Raw genomic sequence first — 14,407 nt, forward strand, 5'->3', positions numbered from 1 at the left:
AAAGAAGACTTACTTCCTCTAACTCTGTCCAATCCACAAGCACCAGTTTAGCTGGAGGTCCTGCAATCAAATTTAGTCTCAAGAAATGAGAAAATTCACGCCAAGCAAAACACAGTTCTCTGGTTCCAGGAGGACCCGGTTTAAACCTGATGCCTCTGACACAAAAAGTTTGGGTATCTACCTATAAAGAAACAGAAAACAAAAAAAGCCCAAAGGATTTTGATCTTATAAAAAGTTATTTGATGGTAACAGTAGAATATACATGTTTCATGAATTTCTATTCCTTGCATATGGGAGCTTAATTATTTTCTGCACTTATAACTATGCATGTTTTACATGTGGAATGAGTTAAGAGCTCAACAACGGTTCCCTTTTATAATAAACTGGGTTGGGTACAGGCAGATTTTCTTTAGCCTACTTTGCACGTCATGCTAAGCCAGACCATGGTTTAGTGCAAATGTCTGAGTGCACAGGTTCTCTGGCTTAGCATGATGTCTAACCTGGTCTTGTGGTTTAGCTCTCTCATACAAACCACAAGCCAAAAGCTATAGGACAAACCTTGGTTAGATCTTGTGTTGAGTTTGGAGAGAGCTCAACCACAACATCAGGTTTGGATGGCACACTCAGTACAGCACAGCAGCAATAGAAAGACCTGGAGGGAACATAGCAGCTGTGATCTTCTCTCCAGGAGCCCGAACACAAGCCAGATCATGCAAGGAGCAAGAGGCAGCATGGCAGGATTTGTGGAGGGACAGAGGCCGTGCAATGCTAAAAGAGACAGGATCATTTTATATTATATATTATGATGTAACATATAAATATAAATGGTGTATTTAAAAGGTATAATAAATCTTGATCCTTACTTAGATGTACCTCATACCAACTGGAGAATGTGTGAGCACAGGCTATGCTGTTGTGCTCCATTAGTACTAGTAAATGAATTCAATACAAAATAATAAAATTCCAGAAAGCTTATGGTAGCTTTGTATTTAAAGTGAGTTCTGGATAGCACCACAAATGTGACTGACCCCTGTCAGGCTCTATTTACTTTCCACAAAAACATAAATGAATAGCGATAAAGCATTTGATGAATTCTTATAGGTTTGAAAGTACTACGTCCTGTTTGCCTCTCATTAGTTGTATAATTGTTAATAAGCTGTTTCAGGAATAGAGGCGCAAGTTCCCTCCCCCCCCCAACATGAATTTTATTGGTATAAATTCTACATTACATGGGTTATTAAGAAATACCTGCCAAAGAGTTCTCAAATCTGATTTATCCAGACCATTCCCAGAAATTCCCAAGGAAGCCACACAAGATGACGTCAAATTTTGAATTTGATTCCCATGCTGATCGGTAATCATTACCTCTTTAAAACAAACCAGAAACAATTAGAAGGTATGAGAGCATCACATATTTACAAAAACAGATTAATCTTCACAACATAGAATAATCTTACTGCAAACCAACAACTCTGTGTAGCTTATACACACCTGACACCATACCTTTAATTGTGTCACCTGAAAGCTGATAAGACTGTCCTTTATTTAACATTTTTTAGAATCTCAAAAGGACTTTTAAATTAGTAATGCAAATATAATGAGATAGATGAATGTCAGTTGTTGGGGAACATGAGCAGGCGAGTGCTTTTACTTGTAGATTTCCAACAGACATCTGGTTGGCCACTGTGGGAACAGAACAAGATGGGCCTTTGGTATGATCCAGCAGGACTCTTTTTATGATTTTAGAAAGACTTATGTACATGGAGCTCCTAACTCCTTTAATACTGCAGGGCCCGATAAACTGCATCCTAGAGTATTGAAGGAACTGGCTGAAGAACTCTCAGAACTGCTGTCTATTATCTTTGCAAAATCATGGAGGATTGATGAAGTGCCGGATGACCGGAGCAGAGCTAATGTTGTCCCTATCTTCAAAAAGGGCAAAAAGGAGGAACCAGGGAACTACAGACCAGTCAGCCTAACATCAATCCCTGGAAAAACTCTGGAGCAGATTGTAAAGCAGTCAATCTGTAAGCACCTTGAAAACAATGCAGTGATTACTAGGAGCCAACATGGATTTATGAAGAACAAATCCTGTCAAACTAATCTTATCTCATTTTTTGATCATGTAACCTCCCTTGTAGACTGTGGGAATGCTGTGGACATAATATATCTTGACTTCAGCAAAGTTTTTGACAAAGTGCCCCATGATATCTGATTAGCAAGCTAGCTAAATGTGGGCTGGATGAAACAACTATCAAGTGGATCTACAGTTGGCACCAGAATCGTACTCAAAGAGTGCTTATCAATGGTTCCTTCTCAAACTGAGCAGAAGTAACGAGTGGGGTACCACAGGGCTCGGTCCCGGGCCCAGTGCTCTTCAACATTTTTATTAACAACTTGGATGAGGAGGTACAGAGCAAGCTCATCAAATTTTCAGATGATACAAAATTGGGGGGGCGCAGCTAATACCATGGAAGACAGAAACAAAATTCAAAGGGACCTTGGTAGGCTGGAGAATTGGGCTGAAAACAACAGAATGAAATTCAACAGGGATAAATGCAAAGTTCTACACCTAGGAAAAAGAAACGAAATGCACAGTTAAGAGATGGGGATATTTGGCTCAGCAATATGAGATGTGAGAAGGATCTTGGAATTGTCATTGACCACAAGCTGAATATGAGCCAACAGTGTGATGTGGCTCCGAAAAAGGCAAATGATGTTTTAGGCTTCATTAACAGGAGTATAGTTTCCAAATCGTGTGAAGTATTAGTACCCCACTATACAGCACTGGTTAGGCCTCATCTTGAGTACTGTGTCCAGTTCTGGTCTCCACACTTCAAGAAGGATGCAGACAAACTGGAACAGGTACAGAGGAGGGCAACAAGGATGATCAGGGGACTGGAAACAAAGCCCTATGAGGAGAGACTGAAAGAATTGGGCATGTTTAGCCTGGAGAAGACTGAGGACAGATATGCTAGCACTCTTCAAGGACGTGAAAGGTTGCCACACAGAGGAGGGCTGGGATCTGTTCTTGATCGTCCCAGAGTGCAGGACATGGAATAATGGGCTCAAGTTGCAGGAAGCCAGATTTCGAATGAACATCAGGAAAAACTTCCTAATTGTTAGAGTCATACGACAATGGAACCAATTACCTAGAGAGGTAGTGGGCTCTCTGACACTGGAGGCATTCAGGAGGCAGCTGGACAACCATCTGTCAGGAATGCTTTGATTTGGATTCCTGCATTGAGCAGGGGGTTGGACTTGATAGGCCCCTTCTAACTCTATTATTCTATGATCCTCCAGACAAACCTTGGTTAAGCTCATTATATGTCTCATTATATGTCTAGAGCAAGAAAAATCACAAGTCTGGGTTCAAATGACAAGCCAAAGATAGGGAACCTCCGGCCCACAAGTCTAATTAGGACTACCAAGCCTCTGTATTTGGCCTGTGATGCTGTTCTGGGGAAATCACACCGTGCCAGTCACCTGACATATAATGTCAGGCATCAAGATCTGTTACCTCCAATCTAAGCACTAAGTGTTAAAGTTGAAGATGAGGGATTTCTTATCTCCAGTTTTAGCACTAGGCACTGCAGTGCTAAGATCAGAAATAAATCTCTTTTGCTGGCTTTTACCATTAAAGAGCAAGGAGAGGCTCATGTTGATCTTAGCACTATGGAATTATTTTATTTATTTAATTAAATTTATATCCCACCCTTCCTCACAGAAGGAGCCTGGGACAGCACTAAAATCACAAATAAGACTGTGCTTCTGGCTTGAAATTTGAGTCATATGATATCAGGTAATAACAGGTGGGTGACTCCTCCCTCCTCTTCGAAAAGGCCCTCCTCATCTCTATTGACTTGAGCAAAGAATGGGAAAAAGCCAAATTCCTCCTGGTGGTCTGCCTTTTTTACTACTAGGCAGATTAGACTCTTAGACATAATGGGTTTGGATTGGAGGACAGACTCACTAGAGATTATTCCCCCAGTGCCAACAGACTCAATTCCAGAATGTGCCCCTTTAACCACCTCCAAATTAATAGGCTCCAGATTCTTTAAAGCACTGGAACTCAAAAGGGAAACCATCGCCACCACAGAGGCTAGATGAAAGTGGATGGTACTTATAAGCTACCCTGAAGGATTTAGCCTTATTTAGTTTTTTATCCATGGCTAAAGTCTTCCTGCAGCACTAATCTGGAGTTAATGAGGATTGTCTCCAAAACCTTCCAAACTAAGCTGCTGTGGCTTTTGGCCACTAGCACTACCAAGTGGCAAATTCAAAAGCACAGAGTTGCTGTGGCACCAGCCCAGAACTCTGGCAGAAAGCAACAATGATGGAGAGTCAGCATAAGGGCCCAACAACTAAAATGATGACTGGGGGGTGAGGGGGAGGCCTGTTTAATTCCCAGGGCTGTGAAGTGGTAGGAAATTGCCACTTAGAAGAAAAAAATGAAGGGATAAAAGGGCTCTTAGAATTAACAGGTGGAAAAAGCCTTTTAAAGAGTCACAGAGGGAACTGGGTGAAAAAAGCAATGTAAGGGGATGAAACAGTCACATAAATAAGCGGGAGGGATGGGAAAGGGGCTGGCCCACAACAACAAAAAACCAACCAACCAAATAAATCCTCCACAAAAAAACCAAGCAAACCCCACAAATACAACCATAACAGTCACTCCACACCATGACAAAACACACAGTCCCCACACAAACAATGAGACAAACCAATCCTTCTCCCCTTTTCTTTATTCAACTAAAAGACACATAACATCACAATAACACTAAACAAAAACACCTGAACAAAACAACAAAAACACTTTGGCTGAAGCCCAAGACAATGTAGAACACACAAAAGCACAAGCCTGAGCAAATCTGAATAGATGAGTGTGGGACACAACTGCCTCACAGAAAACTGATTGGGTCAGACTGGATGTGAGCAAAAGCCTCTGAACAAGCTGAAATATTGCCTTCAAGCACTAGAGGGAGCTCACATCCCACTAGAGAACACCTTCACTTGAAGTAAAAATCCTCTCACACTGAGGATAGTCTTTAAGAGAACACGTACGTGTGTGTGTGTGTGTGCACATGCGCACGTGCGCTAACAGTCGGCAATTCAATCCATTAGTGACATAGATAACTGGGCTTATACTTGCCATGCAGACCACATAGTTACTCACCTGTCTGGTGCAAAGGTTTGAGATGTCATGTGTAATCTAGCCTGGTAGATAAGACTGGGGAAGAGTCAGCGGTTGTGGAGCATTTGGGGATCAATGATATGAGGAGAGGTAGTTGTGCAGTCCTGGAAGCCAAATTTATGTTGCTATGCAGAAAGTTGAAGGCCAGGACCATCAAGGTAGCTTTCTTTGAAATGTTACCTGTTCCACAAACAGGGCCAGCAACACAAGCAGAGCTGAGGAACCTCAATGTGTGGATAAGCAGTTTGGATTTCTTAGAATGTTTGGGACAAGTGGGCCTGTACAAAAGGGACAAGGTCCACATGAACCAGAGTGGAACCAGGTGTTGGCATTTAAAAATAAGAAAGGTGGCAGAGCAGCTTTTTAACTGATCACTGGGAGAAAGCTGACAGAAGTTGAGGAGAGTCCAATTTGGAATGAGGGATATGGGTGAAAATGTTTATAGTTGCCCAAATAAAGGTGAGGTAGAACTAGGTAATGAAAGTCCAGGGGCACATGCTAGTCATTCAAAGAGCCCAAGTGCGGGAGAAGAAAACTATTTTTGGTATTTATATGCTTCTGCTAGAAGTCTCTGAGCCAAAATGGATGAGCAGGAGTGCTTGGTTTTAAAGAAGAGAATAGATAAAAATGGGCATAACAGAAACACCTCCAGAGACTTGCTGTAGGTGGCAATATCAGGCGCCAAGAGTAATTTAGTACTGGGAATCTTCTCCCTAACCAAAATGTCCAAGATGATCTTCAGATGGAGAATGAAAACAAAGAGAGGCATCCAAAGGAAGAAGTGCTCTAGTAATGGTTTACTTCAATTATGCTCAAAGAGTGAGCAAATGTGTGTTCCAGCCATTACAAAAAGGCAACATTTCTAGATACCCTAAATGACTATGCTCCAGAACAGTTACTCACAGAACCAAGTAGAGGTAAGGAGACTCCAGATTTAATCTTAAGTGGCACCCAGAATCTGATGCAAGATGTAAATGTTGATGAATTGATAGAAAATAGTGACCACAGCATTATCAAATTCAACTTCTATGTAAGTGGACAATTGCCAAGGAAGCCCAACACATCCATGCTTGACTTCAAAAGAGGGTATTTTTTAAAAAATGGATTGGTAAAAAAGAAATTGGAAGGGAAAATCAATCAGGTCACAGCATCTGGGGGTAATGAAAAACCACCACAACAGATGTTCAACTAGAATGTATCGTATACCACAGATCAGGAAAGATAACACCAAGGCCAAGAGGATGCCGGCATGGTTAATGAGCAGAGTCAGAGAGGCTGAGAAGAAGCAAGAAAGTTTCTTTCAGAAAACAGAAGTATTGCCCCAAAGAGAACAAAAACACACAAATTGTACAAAATAAATGCAAGCAAAGGATTTTAAAAAAGGAATTTGTGGAGCATATCACTTAAAACAATAAAAAGGTTTTTCAAAAAGATTAGAAGCAGGAAACCAGGTAGGGAGGTACCTGGTCCTTTGGACGACAAGGAAGTCAAAGGTGTGCCAAACGAGGAAAAGAATATTGCAGATAAACTGAATTAATTCTTTGCATCTGTCTTCAGTACAGAAGCTGTAGGGTAGATCCTTGTGACTGAACTTTCTCAGAAAGGCAGTCTGATGAACTGAGGCAAATAGTGGTAACAAGAGATGAAGTGCTATCCCTTACTGACAAATTAAAAATGGACATATCACTGGATCGAGATCAAGAGTTCTTAACTTAAATGTGAAATTGCTAAGCTTATAACAAAAATATCTAATGTATCCATAGGATCACAAGACTGCAAAGTGGACAATATAACACCAATTTTTATAAAGGGATTCAGGTAGATGAAGAAATTATGGGCTGGTTAGCTTGATGTCTGTTCTGGGAAAACTGGTGGAAAGGAAGGCAAAAGAAAATATTTCTTCGCATAATTAAACTATGAAATTTGCTCCACAGGATGTAGTGATGGCTACCAACCTGTATGAATATGATGTATGATCAGGGATCATTCACATACACAGCATCCTAAAAAAATGTCATTATGACTATACTCGACTGAGACACTGATGAGTAAGGAAGGCAACAGGATTGCAACTTGTCACAATTGCTGAGCAAATGACACTGCTATAGGTTGCTACAAGAATACTCTGTGTGCAATCACAATAATGTTTGTGCCAGAATAAAAAAAAGGTAAAGTACTTACCAATTTCTTCTTGTAGTTTTTCACCCATTTGTAATGTATTTGATCCTTTTAATTTGCATTTTATATGTTTTGGCTCATCAGCAAGTGGTCTATAGAAACAAACAATGACTGTTTAACAGATTTCTACTTCAAAGTAAAACAGAAAAACACTACCATTCCCTCAAGATACAATTTCTTAAGATGTAAATGGCCTGTTCTAGATGGAATTGCACTTTGCTTGAAAGAACAGCTATACAGTATGGGGATCAAGCAGCTCAAGCAGCCACAGTGGCAAGAATCATCATTGGCAAGTTTCAGCAGTGCATGGACAGAAACAGCCTTGTCACAATAACTTATGCGCTGGTAATCTCCCAGTTGGATTACTATAATGTGGGACTGCCCGTGAAGATGATCCAGAAGCTTCAGGAAGCACAGAATGTGGCACCCAAATTGTTAGGTGGTCTAACATATCAAGGTAATATGACATTGCTCCTGAGAGCGGTCATTTTGCCAATATGATACTAGGTCTAATTCAAGGTACTACCAATGACCTATAAGGCGCTATACAACTTAGGATATAAACAGTTGAAAGGGTGCCCCCTCTTGTATCAACCTTTAGGGAGCGGTGCACCTGGCGCCGACGCTGCTATCTTTTTGGCGCCAGGTGAAAACCTTTTTATACTCCCAGGCATTTTAAAGTGTATTTTTACAGTATTTTTATTACTATGTTGTATTCTGGATGTTGTTTGGTTCTCGTATTGTTTGCGTGTTTTTGTTTTTTTGAGTTATTATATTTATTGTATTTATATATTGTGCCTGCTTTTACCTTTTATGTACACCGCCCAGAGAGCCTTCGGGCTTAGGGCGGTATATAAATTAAATAAAATAAATAAAATAAATAAATAAAAACCTGCCAGCATGTTAAGATCATTAGAGGAGGCTCTTCTTGCTACCCACTTGCAAGATGAGATCCACTATGCAGCAGCATGGGAGAAGGCCTTCTCTGTGATGGTGCCCTAGTTGTGGAATGCTCTCCTTCCTGAGATATGGCTGGTGTCATCTCCATTTTCCTCTCATTTTTTGAGTTCCTTTGTTCTAGTTTTTGTTTGTTGGGAAGTGGGCTTGCAGCTGCAGAGCCTAAAAAAGCCTGCATTTTGAAGATAGGAAATTGTCTGGGTATCCAGGAAACTAGTCTGTCAACCTCCGAATTAAAGTGGCCTCTTTCCTCAACGCTGCCTTCCTCCCCTCAAGAAAAGAATAATGTTAAATGATTATGCGCTGTCCTTTATTAGCATCCAACAAGGTGACTTAGCTAGGTTCTAACTATTTGTTTCACAGCCAACTGTTTTTCTATCAATTTCCTAAATATAAACATATAGCACATATATATTGTAGAAGTGCAATTCCAGCAATGTACTCCTATAAAGGGTGAAATACTGTTTTTTGTATATATACTTCATACAGCACTGATTATTCCATGTATCACAGTACTTATAACATAAGGATCATGATTAACACCTTTATATAGACTTGTTTCACAACTGTCTTTTTTGTATACTATGCATCTTTACACTATATGTTCTTCCAGTACACTTACTTTAAAACTCTTAATGCCTAATGTATGTTTGATTTAAAAAATGTAAATGTACTGCTTTCAAGTCGATTCCGACTTATGGTGACCCTATGAATAGGGTTTTCATGAGGCTGAGAGGTAATGACTGGCCCAAGGTCACCCAGTGAGCTTCATGGCTATGTGGGGATTCGATCCATGGTCTCCCAGGTCGTAGTCCAACACCTTAACCACTATACCATACTGGCTCTCTATGTTTGATTTAGTATATTGATATTTACATACTTAAAAGGTTTTGTTACCAAAGATAATAAAAATGTGCCACTGTATGCTATAACCAACAGAAACAGCCACTGAGCAAACTATAACAGACCTACAATTGAAGAAAAAATACAAACCTTATTGTAAATGCACTTTCCAAAGCTACATGTTCATCATGGTATGTAACTAGACAATAGCGCACATCTTTCACAGATGTTGGTACTTTCACATCAGGTAACAATCCATTAACCAACTGTTCTCTATTAATCTTTGGGGTCCAATTTACCTAGTACACATAATATTTGCAATACAGTGTGTCAGGTGTAACTTAAAATATAATTTTCTCTGTTTCTTTACAAAACAGATAATGGTTTCATATTTGTTACTGTGTTTATAGCTATCAGTCTTCAGTAATAAAATAAAAAATAACAGGATCACTCACTATGTAGTACACATTTTCCCTACTTTTAAACTAGTGTAGATAACAATAGTCATTTTATGGCTATAAAATGTTTTACAAGATCAAAATTAGAATCACAGAATAGTAGAGTTGGAAGGGGCCTACAAGACCATCAAGTCCAATGCTCAATGCGAGGATCCAAATCAAAGCATTCCCGACAGATGGCTGTCCAGCTGTCTCCTGAATGCCTCCAGTGTCGGAGAGCCCACGACCTCTCTAGGTAATTGGTTCCATTGTCGTATGGCTCTAACAGTTAGGAAGTTTTTCCTGATGTCCAGTCAAAATCTGGCTTCCTGCAACTTGAGCCCATTATTCCGTGTCCTGCACTCTGGGACGATCGAGAACAGATCCCGGCCCTCCTCTATGTGACAACCTTTCATGTACTTGAAGAGTGCTATCATATCCCCCCTCAGTCTTCTCTTCTCCAGGCTAAACATGCCCAATTCTTTCAGTCTCTCCTCATAGGGCTTTGCTTCCAGTCTCCTGATCATCCTTGTTGCCCTCCTCTGAACCTGTTCCAGTTTGTCTGCATCCTTCTTGAAGTGCGGAGACCAGAACTGGACGCACTATTCAAGATGAGGCCTAACCAGTGCTGAATAGAGGGGAACGAGTACTTCACACGATTTGGAAACTATACTTCTGTTAATGCAGCCTAATATAGCATTTGCCTTTTTTGGAGCCACATCACACTGTTGGCTCATATTCAGCTTGTGATCAACGACAATTCCAAGATCCTTCTCACATGTCGTACTGATTATTTTATGAGGATTTAAATTTAACTTCTCTACTGCTACTAAAAGTGCACTAATTTTTAAAATCTTATTCAGTCAACAAGGTGCATTCAATTTAAATGTTGATGTGAGAGGGATAAAATAAGAACACTAATACATTAAGTAAGAGTTAGTTGTATTAAAGAGAACAAGCGGGCTCACTGGAAGACCTACTGTACAGTGATAAAACAGTATTTACTGTATTGCAAAGGGGAAGATTATCAGGCTGTTATTCTATACTGTCTCATAATGCATTCTACTTACTGTAACAGCCTGCCTTACCTATTATGGCACCCACCAGGATTCTAGGCTCTCCATGAGAAAGTTGTCAGTGACTTCCTCAAGGAATGAGTATGTATAGTTCATTGAAAACTGGAGCAAAAGCTTCCACTCTGACTTGCGACTACACTGGAGGAGAGGAGGTAAGCCTGAGGCTCAACCAGGCTCATTCCCAGAGGGATAAATTCTGATTTAGTGTTACATCTGAATGCAGCCCATACATATTATGGAGGATGGTGGCATTTACTGGAGAATAGGAAGTGTCTACTTGAGAAGTGTCAGTAGAACAGGAATTTGCACTAAACTGTTGGTAGCCCAACTGTACCTTGGTATCATGACCACTAGCCCCAATGAGCTAATGTCATCATTTTATTTTTTATTCATTATATCCATGAACAAGTTTAAAAGATTGTGAGGCATCTTCCTTCTTTTAAAAATAAAATGTATAAATATCCACAGGTGATCATGCACAGATCTTTGCATGTGGAAATGTGTGTAGAGCCTTCTACTATATGAGGGCAGTTGTGGACTCCTAGCTGCATATGGGATGATGGGCAGTAGGAGTGCGGTCACCTCCACCTGATAGTAAGGCTCCTTGCGCCACAAGATCTACTTCCATCTCAAATCTTGTCTACCCTAAGGTGGCTTATAATGACTTTATGGCCTATTATTATTATTGTTGTTGTTGTTAATAATAATAATAATAATAATAGCATTTATATCCCGCCCTTCCTCCTGAAGTTGACCAGGGTGCCAACAGTAGTATATACATATGTCTGTTGTTTCTTGCTCTTGGGAAGCCTAAAAATTTTAATTATGTAAATAAAGGCACATTTTTTCATAGTTACATTAACATGACATAACCCATTCGTATCAGTGGCACATACTTTCTTATATAGCTTAGGCTGAAAACCTTCAATAAAACAATGGAAGTACTGATGGAAATGAAGCAAATATTTTCTTTTTATAGTATTTGTGGTAACATAACCTTTTCTCTTCCCTTAAAATATTTAACATCCTATTTATTTTGACACTAAGTTTTAATTTCCTGAAAATACCTACCTTAATTTTTTCAACCAAAGCTGGAATTATTATTATCTCTCTTTCTCCCTCATCATACATTTGGAAGATGAGATTCTGCATCACGTCACCTGCAATCCAGTTAATTTCATCCTGGTGTTTGATCTGAATAGCTTTTTCTCCCCCAACACTAAAAATCTGTAATCTTGCAACACGGCTACTGGGTAGCAGTTTAAGAGTCTTCTCCAGCGGTGGGACACTTTTACAACTCTAATAATAAAAGGGGGGAGGGAAGAACAACAAACAAAAATAGTAACTGGAATTGTAGCACTACAGAGATATACTTACACCAATGCATTGCAAATTAGCCTCACAGTAACTTCAGCTCTGTACTGGCCAATCTTCACTAGTTTCTTTAGCAACTGAAAAAATCAATTTAAACCAGGCAATTGTGTACTGTCTTTTGACTGCTTACCATGTAATCTTTTTAAAATGCTAAAATCAAAATGCAATGGTTCCTTTAGTAGCAAACAAAAGGTGTGACGTTCAAACCTTTTTAAAAACAGAAAACATTGTAAGGAAGCAGAAGCTGCAGGCATTCATGCTGCACTTCTTTGAGCCAACCAGAAGTAAACACCAGATGCTCAAGGTCAGCATTGGGCACTGGAGCGAGCTGGTATGGAGGCTCTCCTCCTCTTTGGTAGCACATAAAGGAAAAATTGATGAAGGAGGGCTAGCTCAGCTCAGGAAGCACAAGTTAGATACTTGTCTGAACAGCAAAAGGCAACCTTATCCCAGTCCGCATCTGTGTTGGAATTGTTATTAAAGATGTTTAAAAGTTTTTAAAAATGTTTTGCTTTTATAATTTTTTAAGATGTTTTGTTTTCATGTTTTATAGATAGTGTTTTGTTTGCTTGCTGCTCTGGGCTCCTTCTGGGAGGAAGAATGGGATATAAATTTAATAAATAAATAAATAAACTTCTAAGAGCAATTGGAATTGAAGGACAACTGGTAGGATAGAAAAAGGGGTGTGTGAACATCTGGGACTTTACTTGCTCTCAAGAGTGGAAACTCCCTGGATTGGAAATGAACCATTGGTTTTACGGTGAAACGTGTTTTCCTTGGGTGTTTGGATGTTTCCAAGTGCAACTGGCTCCCCCTCCTACTTGAAAGCAGAAAACGCTGTAACTTCAAAGGAAGCTGTTGGCTCTCCCTCCCCGAGTCCTTAGTTTTGTTTTGTGGTAAAGCTAAAAAAGTCATTTGGTCTTACCATAAAATGCTTTTCTCTGTGCATGTCAAAAGCTGATCTCAGGTGGGGAGCAAGCTCCACTTAGTGGTTGAAGGCAGAAGAGTGCTAATGGATTTTTTTACAAGGACTTCCTGCTCTGCGCAGCTCCTTACTTCAGTTCTTGATAACAAGCCAACCAAGAAGAAAAGACAATAGGAACCACAGAAATGAAACAATAGACAACAGCACTTATACGCTCTCTGCTGTAGGACTAAGATGTAAAACAGTGATGGCAGCCCAGCTCTCCTAGGGAGTGGCCCTGAGATCAGCTTTGGACATGCACAGGGAAAACCGTTTTATGATAAGACCAAATGTCTTTTCTCCTGTGCATGGAAAAGCTGATCTCAGGTGGGGCATACCAAAGCTGACCCCTGAAGGGTGGGTATATTGCTGGGCTGAGTATACTAGTGATCTGGGAGAACATGCTGTAGCACTCCCCACCCAAAGGCTACCTCTGTTGAGGCATATGTGTTAATCTTATAGTGCTTAATAAAAGTATTAGGTGTGGCCCAAGTAGCTGCTCTACAAATCTCTAAGAGAGATGCATGGTGTGAGAATGCCGCTAATGTGGCTGCTGCCCTCATTGAGTGGGCCACTATCCTAGCCAGCCAGGCTAACTTTAGTGAGGAGTAGGCTAGCATGGTACATGCCTTGATCCACCTAGTGAGTGTGGATGAAGACACCTTCTTCCCTAAGGATGCTGGATGAAAGGACACAAATAAACTATCTGTCGCAGTTTTAGAGATATATACTTTCAGGGCTCTTCACACATCCAGCGAATACCAAGCTTTCTCTGTGGGGTGAATAGGATTAGGACAAAAGGAAGGAAGCACCAGCTCTTGCTGACAGTGGAAGGTAGACAGTACTTTAGGACGAAAGGAAGGAACGGTATGGAGAACTACTCTATCTTTATGAAACACACAGAAATTCTTGTTGACAAACAGGGCATTCAACTCAGACACTCTAAGGGCCGAAGTAATGGCCACAAGAAGCAAGACCTTAAAGGATACGAGACGTAGATAAATTTGACTTAGGGGTTCAAAGGGGGGCTTTTGTAGGGCCATTAACACCTTGTGTAGATCCCAAGTTAGGTAACAATGGATCATAGGAGGTGCCGATGCTGCTGCCCCACAAAGAAAACCCAGCGGTTTCTCAGATGTAGACAGAACCGCCGAAAAGGCTGAAGCCTGACGTCTGAGAGTGTTTGGCCTAAGACCTAAAGATAAGCTATCTTGTAGGAAGCAGAGGATCTCGTTGATACCTGCTTTCCTTGGAATTAGACCCTTCTTTTGCGACCACGTCGAGAATGCTTTCCATGTAGTCTCATGTGTTCTAATTGTGGGTGTCTTGAGGACATAATAGTTTTCACCACTTGAGCTGGGATGCCTCGCTTTAAGAGGCGTTG

The 14,407-nt window shown here is 40.4% G+C and overlaps 1 protein-coding gene across 4 annotated transcripts in view; it reads right to left on the reverse strand.

The window, feature by feature from the left end:
• Positions 1-14,407, reverse strand: part of SMCHD1 (structural maintenance of chromosomes flexible hinge domain containing 1) — a 238,696-nt gene that overhangs the window by 76,398 nt on the left and 147,891 nt on the right. For all 4 annotated transcript variants that reach the window (XM_061596291.1, XM_061596298.1, XM_061596308.1 and 1 more), the window contains 5 exons: positions 11,757-11,984; positions 9,323-9,471; positions 7,376-7,464; positions 1,249-1,367; positions 14-181 (listed from right to left, as the gene is read on the reverse strand). In XM_061596291.1, the coding sequence (XP_061452275.1) occupies positions 14-181; positions 1,249-1,367; positions 7,376-7,464; positions 9,323-9,471; positions 11,757-11,984 (753 nt within the window). The remainder of the gene's footprint in view (positions 1-13; positions 182-1,248; positions 1,368-7,375; positions 7,465-9,322; positions 9,472-11,756; positions 11,985-14,407) is intronic.

The sequence above is a fragment of the Rhineura floridana genome, chromosome 1 (genome assembly GCF_030035675.1).
Source record: "Rhineura floridana isolate rRhiFlo1 chromosome 1, rRhiFlo1.hap2, whole genome shotgun sequence".
Taxonomy (NCBI): Eukaryota; Metazoa; Chordata; class Lepidosauria; order Squamata; family Rhineuridae; genus Rhineura; species Rhineura floridana.